Raw genomic sequence first — 19073 nt, forward strand, 5'->3', positions numbered from 1 at the left:
ACTCATGCAAGTGGTTCTCTTTTCTCCATAGGTTTCTTTAATTTTCCTGTAGGCAGTATCTATCTTACCCCTAGTGAGATAAGCCTCTACATCCTTACATTTGTCCTCTAGCCATCCCTGCTTAGCCATTTTGCACTTCCTATCGATCTCATTTTTGAGACATTTGTATTCCTTTTTGCCTGCTTCATTTACTGCAGTTTTATATTTTCTCCTTTCATCAATTAAATTCAATATTTCTTCTGTTACCCAAGGATTTCTACCAGCCCTCGTCTTTTTACCTACTTGATCCTCTGCTGCCTTCACTACTTCATCCCTCAAAGCTACCCATTCTTCTTCTACTGTACTTCTTTCCCCCATTTTTGTCAATTGTTCCCTTATGCTTCCCCTGAAACTCTGTACAACCTCTGGTTCTTTCAGTTTATCCAGGTCCCATCTCCTTAAATTCCCACCTTTTTGGAGTTTCTTTAGTTTTAATTTATAGTTCATAACCAATAGATTGTGGTCAGAGTCCACATCTGCCCCTGGAAATGTCTTACAATTTAAATTCTGGTTCCTAAATCTCTGTCTTACCATTATATAATCTATCTGATACCTTCTCGTATCTCCAGGATTCTTCCATGTATACAACCTTCTTTTATGATTCTTGAACCAAGTGTTAGCTATGATTAAGTTATGCTCTGTGCAAAATTCTACCAGACGGCTTCCTCTTTCATTTCTTACCCCCAATCCATATTCACCTACTATGTTTCCATCTCTCCCTTTTCCTACTCCCGAGTCCCAGTCACCCATGACTATTAAATTTTCGTCTCCCTTCACTACCTGAATAATTTCTTTTACCTAATCATACATTTCATCAATTTCTTCATCATTTTGCAGAGCTAGTTGGCACATAAACTTGTACTACTGTAGTAGGCATGGGCTTCGTGTCTACCTTGACAACAATAATGCGTTCACTATGCTGTTTGTAGTAGCTTACCCACACTCCTATTTTTTTTATTCATTATTAAACCTACTCCTGCATTACCCGTATTTGATTTTGTTTTTATAACCCTGTATTCACCTGTCCAAAAGTCTTGGTCTTCCTGCCACCGAACTTCACTAATTCCCACTATATTTAACTTTAACCTATCCATTTCCCTTTTCAAATTTTCTAACCTCCCGCCTGGTTAAGGGATCCGACATTCCACGCATGCAGCTAAAAGAAAAGCAAAAGGAAATGCGACTGGTTGACCACTTACAAAAAACATGGGTGCTGCTTTCACACTCTTAACGCACTAAGATCATCTCCCAAAAATTTGCAGAAACAAGTGAGACATATCACAAAACCTTAAAACTCTAATCACATTTGTTTCAATGTAACTTAAAATAGAGTGCAGGTCTGCCAGCAAATCTGCCGCTGCCCTCTGGTCCAAAACTAAAATACAACCTAGTAAAATGTGGTGCTCAGTGAACTGTATGCGAGGAGCACCACACATTGGAGGGCTGTTGCGCTGAAGCAAGAAGCCAAGTGTTGTAGGGCTGCAGGGTATGCTGGGACAAGTAAGAGCTGCCTCGCCCAGTCTACGTCGCCGGAAGGAGGTGTGCTATGGCCCCACTGTGGGCTTTACTAGATGGAGCTTACTGCCTGTCACTTCCAGCCACTCATTCTCCCACTGATGCAAGACACTGTACCTCAACAGCAAGGCTATAGCATGCAGGGGGATGGTGCTCTGAAATGAGGATCATGGCTGGCCCCAATGGCTGTAGATCCGCCCTTTTATTCCCTGCAATACCCATGTGCCCTGGTACCCAGCACAAAGACATCTCTCCCAACCATTGCAATCGGAGGAGGGCATCCCGCATATTCTGGAATACTTGATCTGCTGGGTACAAACATCGTAATGAGTGAAGGGCACTCAGGGAATCTGAACAGACCAGATATTTACCCCTTGAAGAATGTCTCATATGCTCCAGTGCCCATAAGATCACATATAATTCTGCATCAAAGACAGTAAAGCCTTGAAGCAGATGGACCTTGTTGCCATGATCCACAAAAAAACACAGCACTCAATGGACTTCCCCTGTTTAGTCCCATCCATAAAGACAGTCTGTAGAGTTTTAGTGCCTCATTTAAAATGTCAGAAAATATTACATTAAAAACAGAAGCAAGAGAACAATCTCTCCTATTTGTACCCAATCTAAAATTACACTTTATCTCTCCAATGACCATGATGGCAGGTGGTTGAAACCTTTGATTTGAGGTTGTACATGCTCCGCACCAAGTGAACCCGGCACATGCTGCACGCAGATCCCAAACGGCATGTTGCTTGTGTACAATTGGAGGAAAGACGTTACACAGGTGGATGAGCGACACTATGGTATGCAGGGGAAGTCAGAGCTGCAGGGAACTTACATGCCTGATGTACCACGCAGGATGGTGAGTGGTGGTTTCCCAGCCTCAGCACAGGGACTGAATATGGGGCTGATCCTATAAGCACCTGTGGCCAGTCTAATCCCCTCATGAGGGATAGCATCAATCTTCAGCTCAGAAGGCCTTGCTGAGCCACACACAGTACTCCATATTGTAGCCATGAAAGGCCTGTAAAACTGGAACACGCACATCCTGTCTGCTCACCAAGACCTGTGGCTAAGGCATTTTACAACATTCAGCATCTTCTGGGTCCTGGCTTTCAGGCCTCTCAGGTGTGGTAACCACATAGATTGGAGTCAAAAAGGAGGCCCAGAAACCTCACTGAGTCTTTAAAATGTAGAATGGTGTTCCTCATATGCACAAGTCAGATAAATTAAAAATACGACGAGGACGATTAAAATGGACACACACACTTACCTGCAAAAAACTGAAAACCCACATTTGCAGCCCAGTTCTCTAACCTCTGCACTGTAATTTTCAACTGATGGGTCACTGTTGCAACACTGGAGGAGGAACAGGAAACAACAAAATCATCCACAAATACAGAACACTGTACAGGACTACCTACTGTAGACATGATACTGTTTATGGCTGTGGCTCAAAACAATCTGACAGCACGTCACCAACTCATGACATAAAAAAGCACTTAGACAGGAAGGACTGCATGAAATTGGGGAAGCGGCCACGAAAGCCCCAATGAGGGGGTTGTTTGAAAATACTGTGTGTCCAAGTAGTGTCGTGCGCCTTATTAATATTGAAGAATATATCAAGGCTGATGTTTACATAAGAAAGCCTGCTGAATAGTCACATCTGTGAAGTGCACACAGAGTGACTAAGGGGATGTCTGGTCTCTTAAAAACCAGATCAAGCAACAGTTAACCATGTGCTCCAGGGACTTTCCTACACAGCTCATTAAGACGATGCTCCAGTAGTTACTGGGACATGTTCAGTTCTTTCCTGGTCTGAGAACACGCATCAGAATTGCCTCTCTCCATGAACTGGGGAAGTTGCCTGTCTGCCATTTAAGATTAAAACCATCGAGGAGGATTTTCTTTGACACTGCTGGCAAATGTCAAAGTGTACAGTACTGGATTTTATTGTGACTGGAGTGCAGTATCATGAGCCTCACACAGTACTGATTCCAGCTTCCACATGGAGAAAGGGTAGTTGTAAGATTCAGAATTGTGGGGTCTGAAGTCTAACTCGCCCATCCCTGCAGTCACACAGTAGGAGTGAAATGCTGGATCCTGGCTGGCACTGGCCGTAGTTGCTGCAAAAAGCTCTGCGATCATCTGAATGTCTCTGGGCATCATTTGAAGATACCCGCGTTTCAGCACCACTCCTATTGGTAAACGACTGTTTACCAGAAAGCCTCCTGATGGCTTCCCATACTTTTGTAGAACAAGTAGAGCAGTTAGAGTCCAGGAATGCTTGCCACGGCCTTTTCTTGGTCTCCTTAATTAGGTGTCGACCCTTAGCCTTCTCGACTCTAAAAGCTATGAAGTTGTCTGCAGTTGGGCAGCATTTAAATCTACTAAGAGCTGCATGCCTGTCTCGGATTGCTGAATGGCATTCCCCTGTCCACCAAGGTACATGTCGCCTCCCGAGATGACCTGAGGACTTTTGGGTCGATTGTTCAACAGTGTGATGGATCACTCAGGTGATATGGTCCACTCTTTACAGGACACTGTTGTGGCGCTCAAACACTGCCAGTTGGCTAAACAGCATCCAGTTAGCCCTACTGATCATCCACTTTGGTGGCTTCTTTCAAGCAATCCCCCATCCAGTAGGTGGATCAATGGGGGAAAATGGTCACTGGAATGAAGGATGTCAGTTGCTTCCCGTGCTGAGGCTGCAAGGGCTTGAAAGCAGAAAAAGAAGTTGATGGCTGAGGATGACCTCGTAGCAGCCAAGGAATTAGTGGGACTGCCAACGTTGAAGATGCTCAGTTCCTGAGACATCATGAAGTCATCCAAGACTCGACCCTTGGGGCAAGTATAGTTCGAGTCCCATAACACATTATGGGCATTGAAATCACTCAGTAGCAGAAACGGGCAGGGGGAGTTGTTCAATAAAGCCTGCGAGGGCCTCAACGTCTATTGCATCTTGTGGAGATACGACACAGTGAGCAGACAGTTATCCTCCAACACACAGGAATTTAAACGGCAACTGCTTGAAGGTCAGTAGCCAGGGGGAGAGCACAGGAATGGTGTGCATTACTGACAAATGCAGCGACACCTCTCGTCCCTTTCTCACCAGGTCATCCTTACAATAGAGCACATAGCCCTGTAGTACAGAGGCATCAGATGCCTTAAAATGTGTTTCCTGCAAATGCAAGTACAGGGGGCATGTTCCTGTACAATGAGTTTCATGTTCTTCACATATGTCCTGAACCTATTAATGTTACACTGTAGGATGGGAGCCATGTATCACAAAGGTAGCACTTTCATCCTGACTCTGTTGGGGAGGGAAGCCCGCAATGGGTGGATGCTGTTTTGGGGAGAGATGTTTGCCCCAGTCTGACATCAAGGTAAATCGCCTCTTAAGAAGATTCCGAAGAGAGACATCAAAGAGAATGATGCCAACATCGTTGAACTGTGTACTTCCAGTCTCTGTCAGTGAGCTATTCTTTGCCTTTGACTTCAATTTTTGTTGTCTGAGGCAGCTTCGGAGCAACCACTGCAGGAGTGGGAGTGGCAGTGCTGGGCGGTGGACAAGACGATCTTTGGAGTGGGCAAGGAGTTCTCCAATGTCAGCAACCATGAACTTTTCTGAAGTTCCGGTGAGAGGGACAGGGGCTTCGGAATGACTGCAGCAGCACAAGTGCACTGAAAAATGCAGGTACTAGTGCTGACACTGGCAACCTCCGTTTGTGTAGCAGTTTTGGATTTCTGCACCAGCTGTTTAACAATTGAAACAAAGAACGTGGAGAACGTCGTGGAGCAGCATGGCTTTATTCGGCTTTTTGGCTCATTATATGGAATGCACTTTATTATATTAAGCTCTTGTACCTTTCATTCTTCAAGATGTATGCTGCAGTCCCAACTCCAGACAGGATGATTCCCAGAGAAATTCACACTCTTCAAGAGAGATGAAGAAGTAACTTCTATGTGGGTGGCCTTACCACATTTGCCGCAAGTGGCTTCTCTGTGATACTCTAGAGTAACATGCTCAAAGCACTGGCATTCAGAACAGCGCATTGGGTTGGGGACATAAGGTTGTATATTGAGGCAAAGGAAGCCTACCTTAACATGCTCGGCTAGTTTCGTGCTGCTGAATGTAAGGATAACGGAGTCTGATAAGACGAGATCACTATCCACCCTTTTCATGATATTCTGTGCATCACTATTCCTTCTTCGGCCCACTCAACTTTCAGTTCTTCTTTGAGACCCTAGAATGTCACAACCCCTTTGATTTAATTAAACGTGGAGTGGAGCTCTGTTTCAATGGCATACTCCTGAAGGCACTTCACTTCCTGCAGGTACGTTGCTTGCAGGGAATTAGAAAAAGCGTCCCGTTTCATAGCCGCTTGACTGATTTAATGTCCCTACAATGTCCCGTAACCCTATTCAATGTAAAAAGGGGAGGCCTTCTCAAAGGTTCTCTTTCGCCTTAGCTATTAAAAATATATTCTGTCCTGCAGCATGCATTCTGTTACTAAATACCAAACTACATTTAACTACTTCAGAATCTGGAGAGCTCGTCACATGATGCCTCTTGTGTGACTGGACGTTGGTACCTCCAAATGGCCCACCCATTCCGCTAGGAGGGAGAGAAGGTTTCGAGGGTCTTTATTGGTCCCATGGTCAGAAAGGGAAATACAAGCCCTAAGCCTTATACAAATGAGGTGCAGCATGTTCCCCAGAGGTTGTCCGCTAATGACTGTTCCCACTCAACAGGCATGCATCTTATAAGTGTGTAACACACCCTGAGACTAAGGGTTTTTTTTATAGTGGTTTTTACCATTCCTGCAACACACAAGATTTCATTTCTGTGCCAAACAGTGGTTGCTGAAGCATATTCAGAGCTTAGGGTGACGGGGGACTGGCGGCATTTACCACTCCCCCACCTCAGGAGCCCCAGGGTCGCGAAGCCTGCACTCAGCACAGATGATTAACAGTGATTGTCGCTTATATAGCTCCTCACACAGTTACTGGAGATCACATGCCCGACTTCCATACTAGCACCAGTGCAGCCCCTGACAGTGGACTATATTCTGACTGCACCTGGACAACTACTTCATGCTCGCAGGAATTCTTGTCTATGTTTGCACATGGAATCTGCCGCCCATTGAGCAGTAGTTGGGCATCTCCACTACACTTGGTCCCAAAGACAAATAATGGATGGAATCCATGTGACAGCTATAGACAGCTCAATGCTAGAACCATTCAGATTGATACTTAGTACTGTAAATCAAAGATGTTCAATGTCCACAGTAAGCAAATCTTTTCAACGTTGAACTTAGTTTGTGCATTTTACCAGATACCTATGGCGCTGGACAATGTTGCTAAGACCACCGGCTGCACACTGTTCGGAGTATTTGAATTTACCGGAATGCCTTTTGGACTTCGTAATGCTGCCCAAACATTTCAATGGGTTACAGGTGAAATCGGATGTGATGGACGTCTTTTGTGCATACTGACGATGGCCTGGTCTTGTCAAACTCTGAGGCAGAACACCTGTCAACACCTACGACAGATTTTCACTCGTCTACAAGCACAAAGCCTACTCTCAACCTGAGTAAGTGCTTCTTTGGAGCAGCCAACATACAGTTCCCAGGGAACGCTATCAATGTGCAAGACATGGCCACTCTAAGAGAATGTAGAAATGTGTGTGAATGCCCGAAGGACCAAACTGCTGAGGTCATCGGTCCCCAGACTTACACACACACACACACACACACACACACACACACACACACACACACACACACACTTACACCAAGAACAAAACAAATCCATACCTGGGGGAGGACTCAAACCTCCGGCAGGAGGGGCTGCACGATACGTGATATGGCGCCTCTAACTGCACAGCCACTCCGCGCAGCCGTGAAGTAGCAGCAGCCGATCATACTTAAAGAATTATGACTATTTCTTGCCATAAACAATTTTTAATGTCAGATTGTTGACTATGATGTCCTCCTAGCCGCACTACTGAATAAAATCTTGCACGGTTCACTGCCAAAGGACCAACTCCAGCGTAATGGTGAGGCCAAATTGGCATGTACCAAGCTGAAGACTGCCATCGCAGAAGCTACACTGTTAGTGCAACCAGTTCCACAGGTGCCTCTTACCCTGATGGTTGACATGTCAGCCACTGCAATTGGCGCTGCACTGCAACAGCAAATAGGGGAGCACCTCCAGCCCATAGCCTTTTTCAGCAAAAATTGTGAACTGTATGCTGCCTATGTTACAGCGTAAAGTCAAGTGCTGGCACGCCAGTTGGGAACATTACAGTACAGGGGGCTGTGAGACATCAGCCAATAGCGTGTTGACCGACCCCTCTCCAGGACGAAAAATGACAACAGTGGCCTCTACATTAAGAGGACATAAGCGCTGCACCGACTGGCTGTGACCCAGTTCTACAGAAGCTTCACGACTAGCAAGCCAACTGTATTACTTCACTTGTATTACGAATTGTATATACTGAAGAGATTTCTTATTTGCATGTCGCCCGTTGCTTGTGACACTTCCGTGTTATTGTCAAAGTTAAGTATTGTCATTGTTCATTTCGTAATAAAACTCATTAATACAATTTGCTTGAACTGTTGTCTAGCGATCCAAGAAAGCGTGTTTCCTGGACACCCCATATTCGACAACTAGGCAGGATTCAGCAGCCTATGCTGCTATTAAGAAATTTTGTTACATGTTGGAGGGACAGCAGTTCACTCACCACAGTTCAAAAGCCACTAACATATGTTTTCTGCCAGTGTCCTGAGAAAGTTTCACCATGTGAGCTGTGATATCCCAACTATATCTGACAGTTCACTGATAATATCATTCATGTTGAAGGAGAACTGAATGTGCCAGATGATCTCTCTCAAATCGAAGTGGTCACTGATGCAGTTGATTTTGAAGCTCTCACCACAGTGCAACAATCAAATAGTGAGCCATGAGATTCGTTGGCAGAATCATCAGCACTACAACTCTGCGAATTACACTGCAACCACTAACTCCAGTACAGTATTGTAATGTCCCCACTAACAAACTGCCACCATCTGTGACTACTGACTTTCTCCAGCAGGCATTCGTCTCTTTACATAAAACGTTGCATCCTGGAGTACGAGCCACCACCAACACACTGAAGTGAACTTTTGTCTGGTCACACATGAACAGACTGTAAGCAATATGTGCGACAACATGTGACCTGTCAATGGAATAAAGTTAGCTGGCACATCTGGTCACTTCTTGGCATGTTTCCTCCTCCGAATCACAGACTTGAACATGAGCATCTAGACCTTGAAAGATATCTCCCACCATCAGAAGGATACACCTACTGCATTATAGCCACAATCTTCTTACACACTGGCACGAGATGTTCCCCACTGCCGACATTACCACTGAAACTGTCGCGACTGCATTCTTCTGGGGATGGTTTTTGATATGCCTCTATACGTTCCAACAGACCAATCTGAGCCTTATCTGTTCAAAGCACTACTGTCCTACTGGGTATGAAGTGGATTAGAACTATAGCTTACCAATTGGCAGTGAATGGTTTAATTAAATGCATGCACTGCACACAATTCAACTCACAGTGGTGGACAGAAATGTTGCCCATTGTCCTCCTGGCTCCACGTGTGTCTGAATTAAGACGTGAAAGCCACAACTGCAGCACTTTTTTATGGCCAGCCAATATGTCTGCTGAGTGAGTTCTTTGCCAATGTACCACGCAATTGCATTGTCCAGTCAGATTTCCAGCAAAAGCTTCTTACACAAATTCGGCAACTATGCCCCATTGCTGCAAGGGATCAGTAGCCTCTTAACCCTTTTGTTTTTAATAAGCTAAGAGAGTACCATCATGTCTTTGTACAGCATGACGCAATTCAAAAGCCACTGCAGCCGCCCTACAATAGATCTTACCATGTCATGAGTAGGGAGGACAAGACATTCAAAATCAGTGTGATGGATATGACAACCTCCATTGCCATCAACTATGTCAAACCAGCTTTCCATGCACCCTACACTGATACGGACTAATCTACACACACCACGGACTCTTATCAACGCTCCAGTCACTCCACTGTCCCATCACAGATCAGCTGCAACGGGCGCCAGAGGCTACATATAATGTTAGGTTGTTACCTTGTCCAATTCAACAGAAACTATCATTGACACTATGGGGTGAGTGGAGAAGTGCAGTGTAATGCTACGTGCAAGTAATTACTACTTTTAATCATTATCTTTGCCGCAGTTATTGACTTGTTTTCCTTTTGTTTTATACATGTTTTTTTTTTCCTCCATTATTGAATGTGCTATTAAACTGAGTCTTATAAGTTAGAGTTTAGTTTTTCTGTTGCAATAAAGTTAATTCATTCAACCCCGCAACATAGTCTTTTACCTCTACTGTTCAATCTATGCACTGAAGAGGCAATGATGGAAATAAAAGGTTTCAGGAGTATGACTAAAATTCAGAGTGAAAGGATATCAATGGTAAGATTTTCTGACAACATTGCTACCTTCTGTGAAAGTAAGGAAGAATTTCAGCATCTACTAAACGGACTGAACCATCTAACAAGCACATCCCATGCATTGAGAGCAAACCGAAGGAAGATGAGAGAAATGAGGAGCAGCAGCAGAAATGAGATTATGTGCAAACTTAATACCAAAATTGAGAACCATGTTGCAGATAAAGTAGGGAATTCTGCTCCCTGGAAAATAGGAAATAAAATAATGTGACAGACAAATCAAAGACGACATAGAAAGCCTCCAGGGACTTATTGAAAGAAGTCTACTCCTATCAAACAAAGGGATTCATTTTAGGATACAGCTCAGAGTAGACATGTCTGGAGAACAGCAATGAGTGGAAGTCAATCATGAACTGTGTGAAACTGGGAAAGAAAAATCGAGGCATACGAAATTTTTTGTTACAAAAGGGTACTGAAAATTAATAAAAAACAGACCGACAAAATAAGAAATGAGGAAGTTCTTTATAGAACTAGTGAAGGAGGAATATGTGGAATAAGTTAAAAGCATCAAGGAGAACTTCCATGGTGCTAGAGAGAGTAACAGAGATTCACTGTAGGGGAAGAAAGGGATTGGAACACATCCAACAAATGGTTCAGGACATTGGGTGTTAAGTGCTACTCTGGGGTGAAGAGGCTGGCACAGGAGAGGATGCCTGATGAATGCAGTCCCAAAATAAAATTATCATCTCTCTGATTATCCCCTCAGACAATCCCTAGTAAAATTAACTTCAATTAACAATCAGCTTACCATATGTTGTGTGTAAGAGCCACAGCACCATCCCCCAAATACAAATATACAATCAAAGTTTAGTTGCAATAGAGGTGGTGGCAGTGGTGGAGGTGGTGGTGGTGGTGGTAGTAGTAATTTTGTGTGTGTGTGTGTGTGTGTGTGTGTGTGTGTGTGTGTGTGTGTGTGTTGGGGGGAAGGGGTGCGTGTGCATGTGTGTCAGCTGTAGTGGACAAATTTTCAATGATCACAGTATATTCAACACACTTTAGGTTCAACATTTCTGAATGATCTTCCTGATACCATTTCATATCATTGCAGCTTCATCGATTTCATACCCATTTTCTCCATTCATTTTGTTTCAATGAATCTAACTGAATTGCAAGTATTCATGTCAAGAAGTGTTCTGCAAGTATCGGTTCTTTGACAATTATGTTTTACTTCAAGTCATCAGTACTTACCCCTGCTGTAATGTGCTAAGTTTACATTTCTTGGTTGCTGAGGCAATGCACATGCAGCAAAGCCTGGAGGAAGTCTTACATGGACAAGATGTAATGCATATGGTCGAACTGTTAGTGATGTGACAGGGCTTGTTGTGAAATACAGACGCACTCCTGCTTTTGTTACTGCCACAAGATTCACATGAAGAGATTCACGAGCTTCTATTGGAGATATGCTCACAATGTGGCGAAAAACATTGCTATCTAAAGTTCTGTAACAAAAAAGTGCTGTAAGTATTTTGTATTAATGACGTATGGAAACTTGTGTACAGAAAGGAAATTAATACTCCAAGAAGTATATTATTAAAGCTCAATAAATGATAAAGAACAATAAACACTGTTTGCTACAGAAACAGACATAATATCTAGAGCACTATCAGTTATTGTTTTCTGAAACTTAAAAATGATAACACAGAAAAACTACCTAACAATATTGACAGCATTCTGCACTAAAGTTGACTGACTAGTTGTAACAATATGACTCATTGATTCTCCGTCTTCACCAAGGTCATAAACACTAATAGAACCTTTTTCAGTCAGTGTATATAGTATGTTGCGACTATTATCAACAGTAATTTGAACAATTTGGTCTTCCTCAACAAAAGCGCCACTTATGAATGAAGGTACCAAAAATGACAAGGCACTTTTTGAGTGGTTTACTTTCTTGCAGCGTTTCCCAAACCAACTGCCCTCTGCCTGCAAAAAACAAAAAAGATTTACAGAACTTAGGTAATACTGTATAGCTTTACAAAAATTTAATGTAAACTGAACAAATCATATATGACGGGGATATCTGACAAACAACATTACATATGAAACTTCCTGGCAGATTAAAACTGTGTGCCCGACCGAGACTCGAACTCGGGACCTTTGCCTTTCGCGGGCAAGTGCTCTACCAACTGAGCTACCGAAGCATGACTCACGCCCGGTACTCACAGCTTTACTTCTGCCAGTACCTCGTCTCCTACCTTCCAAACTTTACAGAAGCTCTCCTGCGAACCTTGCAGAACCAGCACTCCTGAAAGAAAGGATATTGCGGAGACATGGCTTAGCCACAGCCTGGGGGATGTGAAAGAAAGGATATTGTGGAGACATGGCTTAGCCACAGCCTGGGGGATGAAAGAAAGGATATTGCGGAGACATGGCTTAGCCACAGCCTGGGGGATGAAAGAAAGGATATTGCGGAGACATGGCTTAGCCACAGCCTGGGGGATGAAAGAAAGGATATTGCGGAGACATGACTTAGCCACAGCCTGGGGGCACACAGTTTTAATCTGCCAGGAAGTTTCATATCAGGGCACACTCCGCTGCAGAGTGAGAATCTCATTCTGGAAACATTACATATGTCTATAAAACACTGTCAACATCAAAACTGTCTTTTCTGAGTGAAATTTTCCCAATGAATCCAGCTAGAATGTCTGTGAAGGCCAAATTCGATAGTAGTTAGGTAAATGCGTGCATCAGATTATATATGACATGTATCTTGTAAAACGACACACACTCAAAACAATGTAAACTGCAAAGACGTACGCATCAGTACACAAAGGAATCAAAGATATGATTAACGTACAAGTAAAAACATGTGCCTAAAAGTATTTCCTACACAATTTCCTGCAATACTTCACTATAGGACCATCTCACTGGAATGCAGTATGACCACCAAATATGGCAGCTTGGGATCAAATTCATTCTGGCCTGAGCTGCCTGTTATGTGTGTGTGTGTGTGTGTGTGTGTGTGTGTGTGTGTGTGTGTGAGGTGTGCTTGCTTGTGTGCATGAATGGTGTGTGCTTCTCCTCTGTTGATGAAGGCTGTGGCCGAAAGCTTTGTGTAAGTGTCTTAATAGTGCCTGTCTGCAACATTAAGTGTCTCTTTTACATTAAACAGCAATCCATCTTTTCCTAGATTAACTATGTTAGTTACTAATGACAAAATCTTTGAAGTCATATTTACAGCATCACTGATTTTACTTCACTAAAGAATATTTAAAAGTGTATAACACAACAATGTTTAAATGTTTCAAGGGTATTATTTGTAATTTTAAATATGTACGCATATAAATCACTTTTGCATGTATAAACATAAAATGATTTAGGTCTTATGCATAAGCTACTATTGTAAACTGGACCAATAAAAACACAAGACAATACAAAGGTTATTGGGGAAGAAGTCCCAACGATTGGCTAAGAAGTGCATCTTAAGCAACATTTTCGTAACATCTGGTGATATGATCTCAATCTTCTATGTGCAATATTATGGTACGTCTCTGCCTTGCGGTTGCCCAAGAGGTGCTTGCAGACACCTATGAAGGACAGCACTAACATTTTTCATCTTCACTCGCTGTCACTTTCTCAGTAATTTCTGGCATAGGCAATTCTTCACTATGACATACAGGTCTTATAGTATCACGGTAAAAATATGTCGGCTGACGGACATCATTTGAACTTTGTCCTCCATGATGTCACATTTCTAGTTGATTACTCTAATCCTTGATAAGGTATTTATTCCTTCAAGCCTGTCAGCACACCTCTGCTTGTTTTCAGTTTTATTTTTTCCTTTTGGTAGCTTTTTACAAACAATTATTCATTGAAATATGTCTCACCCAGTACACTTATCTTTATATAATACTGATGGATAATTCTTGTTTATTATAATACTGATGGATAATTCTTGTTTATTTTATTCTTCCACAAACTTTACCCTCTTTTACCATTTCTACCCATTTTAATTTTCTCCATTCTTCTCCTCAGCCAGATTTAAAAGTCTTCTCATGTCTTACAGCACATGGTAAATTAGAATACCTCATTGCTTTCTAGATAAACCAGCTATTTTTGTCAAACATGAACATGACAAATAAAATGTGATATTTACACAAATACCAGGAATTTCTTCTGAATTAACACAAAATGCAGAAATTCACAAACCTAGACCAACAATAGTCACTTCCAACTAATGGCAACCAACACGACACAAGATAATTGCAGATGTCTGAACACAACTCATTGACAATGTTATTTCAGTGTCCAAGACAGTTTAGATCATTCTTACAGTGAAGACAGCAGCCTTCAGTTTCTGTACAAGAACTTCCTGATAGATTGAGTGCACATACAGCTTGTGAGGGTAGCACAAACACTAGGGCTGCGAGTGGAGGCAGACAGTACAGACCAGGGTAATGAAGGGGAACTTTTATTAATTGGGCACATATAAAGGGGGGGGGGGGCGGGGAGGGGGTGCGCCCAAAAGAAACCAAACATAAAAAAAGTAATTTATTCACATTTTAAACACAAACCTTTAATCCCCTTCAAAGTACTCTCCATTTGCAGTAATATACTTGTCTAATCTTTTATTCCATTTTTCAGAACACTGTTTAAATTCATGTTTTGTGATACTTGACAGCACCTCCACTGTTTTTTTTTTTTTTTTTTTTTTGTCGCCACAGCAACATCAGCAAAACACTTTCCTTTCATGTCTATTTTCATTCTAGGAAACAAAAACCGCACAGGGCAAGGTTGGATGAGTATGGGGGTTGAAGAACAGTGGCCATGCCATTTTTCGTCAAAAATTGTCATACGGACAGGTCTGTGTGAGAAGGGGAATTGTCATGGCGGAAAAACCAGTCATCCGACTGCCACAATGTTTTCAACATTTTCACGCATTCAGGTCGTGGAAGGATGAGTGGAACGAGGTTTGTCGTCAACTGACATTTCACCATTTTTTTAAAAGACGAAAACCACTTTTCCCCCACAGCACCACCCATGTATGCCATTTTTTCAAAACATTTCTAGAGATTATGTTCCACTTTTTCTGGGCAAAAATCAGAATTTCACCACCACACACTGTTCAAGAAAAATCAACCAATGCAAAAACGACAATCACACAAAACAGTTGTCACTATACACACTGCCAAAACTTGTCCTGACCTCCATCAGTGATGTTATGCGGCTTGTTGACGTTGGAATGTTTGCTCTGCGCCCTCCTGAGGGCAAAACATGGTACTTAAAAAGTTCTGCTCCCAAAAGTTCGGTTTCTTTTGGGTACAGCCTTGTAAAGTTACACCTGTCAGCCAAACACGGCAAGAATCCTGGTTGTAAACCGACACAAAAGGTCCCCAGTTTTTGGCACCTGTAACCCATTGTGAGTATGTATTCAGCCGTAAAATACAGGGCTACGAGAGTCTGAATATGGGCATTTCTTCTTTTCTACATATCTAATTATTTACCAATTTTATTTTTCCCTTAGATGAAAGGAAAATTACATGGTTGTTCTTATTTTCTGACACAGAAAGCATAAAATATTGAGTGATGACTAAATTATTGTGGAACTATTTCTTGAAGATGATGAATCTGTGGAAGAATTTTCCGATTTTGAAGCTGACAATGTTGAAGAAAGTGAACACAATGCTGATTCAGACATTCCTGCTGCTTCTGCTGATGAAACAGTGACTGTGAAAATTTGACTCACTATCTTTCTGGACAGATATGGTAAAACCTAATGGAACAAACTGCCGTTTAGTCAAAGGGACTGTACTAAAAACCACAATATTATTACCACACATTTACCTTGAGCTCAGTGCACAGCAATGGGAGCAAAGACACCAGAGGAGGTCGCCTTTCTTTATTTCGACAGGAATATAATAGACAGATTGGGAGACAGCATTTCTTGGCTTGTTACTGTTTGCTGGAACCTACAGAGCTTCTCATCTCCACTTCATGGATATGTGGGTGTGCAGGACACACCATCAATGATGGAGATGAGAGAGAAAAAGTCTGACAAGTTGGCTGCTATTCATGAATTTCTGGTACTAATAAGTGTTTGCTTTAGTAGCACACACTTGGTGTATGCAGGAGTGCAAACTGTTGGTTCAGCCTGTCAGTGTGATAGTCCTTCAGATGTTCAACATCTTGCTGTTCACATTAGAGACAGAGAGGAACATAACAGTTGGTAACTGGTACACCACTTGCCAGAACGTCGCTGGACAAGGAGCTGACTTTAGTGGGAACATTGTGAAAAAAAGTGGTCTCTTACATTTCCAGGAAACTTTACTCTGTAATGCTAATATCATTAGTACACAATTACGCCAAGACAGACGCAAAGGCAGGTGCCGATAAAACAACAGAAACTGTTACTCTTATAATTGCACTAAGGGTGGTGAGGACACGTGTGGCCAGCTATGCAGGAACTAGAGTGTTCGCAGAAGAACACGGAGATGGCTCCTTGTTGTGTTGTTCCATCTCAATATCTCAGCACTAAACCCTTATGCCATTTACGAGATGAACATTAATCAAAAGGTACAAAGAAGACTTTTCTGAAGAAGCTTGCCAACTTATAGTGGAGTTCTGTCAGGAGAATTGGTAACAGTCACATACCCACAACGTTATGGAGACAAAGTAGTTTCTGATGGCCCACGGCACAATAGTTCAAAACAGCAACAGCAGGATCATCGTCATGAAACACACGAGGAGACTGGAACCAAACTACCACTGACCAAGTGGAATAGGTGTCCAATGTGCCCAAGAACAAACGACAACAAGCATTCATTCCACATTATGTGCTATTTTTATGAAACATGTATGCAAAGCGCATTACAAAGTTATCTGCACAAAAAGTGCTTAGTTCACTGAAATATTTTTACAGTCCAAATAGCTTTACATTAATAGTATATAGCTTTTTTTGTATTATGTTATTTTTCCTTTGTTCCTCACATAATAAATTACAATGTCGTTAAATGATGTTAAGTACATGCTGTTTTCATTCATTTATGTTTATAAATCATCAATAAACCGTAAAATCTCATTTATCTCAGACAGACATATCTACTCAGCTTAATTTGTGCCCAGATCTAACTGACCAACACAAGCACTTGTGTTAGCTCTTGCACACAAGTGCTTAGGGGTTAAACATTCTTTTGCTAAGTGTGAATTGTAAACATCATAACTTCTGTGTGGAAGTCCCAAGACATAGTTTGATGTGAACTGCACTTCACAGATTTCATTTGCAACAAAATAGGCAATTGTGTTTAACCTCTTGTATTAATTTTGAATGCTCACTATTACTCAAAATATTTCTGCGAAGTTCTAAACTTAGAATCTGAGGCAAGTGTTGTTACTTCAAACTTTAAAACATTTCAGTAAAGCAACTGCTGGTTCACTAGCATTGAATTTAGTTTAAAATTTAATTAGGTTCAATATAAAAATTTACTTTATGATGCTGAATTCAGGGCACGCCACTGATCTGCTTCCATACTATTGATAAGGAGGATTAGGATTTAACATGCTTTCAATGACTAAGTCATTAGAGATGGTACACAAGATCAGATTGGATGATGAAATTATCTGTGCCCTTTCAATAGAATTATCCTGGCATTTGCCTTACGCAATTTAAACATCACAGAAGACATAAACCTAAGGCTGGATGAGAATTTGAATCACAGTCCTACTGAAAAGCTGTCCAATAGCTGACCACTACACCAACTTGCTTGGTGCCATGTAATCAAACTTTTAAGTATTAGTCACTGCACACACAAATGAGCACTCTGTCATGAATACATATTGACTGAATAAAGTCCTTTTTAGGAAGATCCTACATTTCCTATTATAGCTTATTTCAGATTAGCATGCCCACATCCAAGTGTCCAAAAACGCGAGCACGCGCCCCCACACACGCAAGTGCGCGCGCGCCCAGACACACACACACACACACACACACACACACACACACACACACACACTGTAGGTATTTTAGTGGTATATGGTAAGCTGTATAAACACAAATGTGGTATATTATTATTTTCAATTCTTCATATCTTAAATTTAGGATTTCTTGTTATGTAGTTAGTGCAATATTTTAGATTTCTATAAAAAATTTAAGAATTACCTTGTATACGATCTCACAAAGACTCCCATCACGGCCACCCAAAAAGAGGCGGCCAGAGAGAGTGCTGGAAACTGTGTTGATTGTGACACCATCGGTTGGAAGTGCAAATACTGGTTCTGGGAGTAAGTGCATTTCTTCAAGATCACCAAGGGGCCCTACAAACAGTCTTTTTCTTTAATCTGCAGTGAATAGATCTCTTAAGATTGTCACCAATAAATTGCTATTAGATAAATAAAACATACCGAAATTTACATTTGTTCAACAAACAAGGTTGCCAAACTCGTTTAAATTTGAGAAGAAGTTCGCAAACATGTGCTATTAAATACTAATTGTACCATCAGTCATATGTGACTTATTTCTAAAACACAGATGCTTAGCATGTACTGTGTACTGATGATCTTTGGATCTTTATGCAGAGTGGGTGTATTTAATAAGAATTTATTTTATTAACTGTGCATAACTGCACTTTATTGCAATACACTATCTATAATGCTGCTGCTGTTGTGGTCTTCAGTCCTGAGACTGGTTTGATGCAGCTCTCAATGCTACTCTATCTTGTGCAAGCTTCTTCATCTCCCAGTACCTACTGCAACCTACATCCTTCTGAATCTGCTTAGTGTATTCATCTCTTGGTCTCCCTCTACGATTTTTACCCTCCACATTACTAAACTGGTGATTCCTTGATGCCTCAAAACATTTCCTACCAACCGATTCCTTCTTCTAGTCAAGTTGTGCCACAAACTCCTCCCCAATTCTATTGAACACCTCCTCATTAGTTATGTGATCTACTCATCTAATCTTCAGCATTCTTCTGTAGCACCACATTTCGAAAGCTTCTATTCTCTTCTTGTCCAAACTAGTTATCGTCCATGTTTCACTTC

General features: G+C 41.8%; 1 protein-coding gene across 2 annotated transcripts in view; it reads right to left on the reverse strand.

The window, feature by feature from the left end:
- The window catches only part of LOC124612410 (nuclear pore complex protein Nup155), a 254444-nt gene that overhangs the window by 188519 nt on the left and 46852 nt on the right, over window positions 1–19073 (reverse strand). For both annotated transcript variants that reach the window (XM_047140603.1, XM_047140605.1), the window contains 3 exons: window positions 18193–18347; window positions 11746–12017; window positions 11283–11533 (listed from right to left, as the gene is read on the reverse strand). In XM_047140603.1, the coding sequence (XP_046996559.1) occupies window positions 11283–11533; window positions 11746–12017; window positions 18193–18347 (678 nt within the window). The remainder of the gene's footprint in view (window positions 1–11282; window positions 11534–11745; window positions 12018–18192; window positions 18348–19073) is intronic.

The sequence above is a fragment of the Schistocerca americana genome, chromosome 4 (genome assembly GCF_021461395.2).
Source record: "Schistocerca americana isolate TAMUIC-IGC-003095 chromosome 4, iqSchAmer2.1, whole genome shotgun sequence".
In the NCBI taxonomy this organism is placed as follows: domain Eukaryota; kingdom Metazoa; phylum Arthropoda; class Insecta; order Orthoptera; family Acrididae; genus Schistocerca; species Schistocerca americana.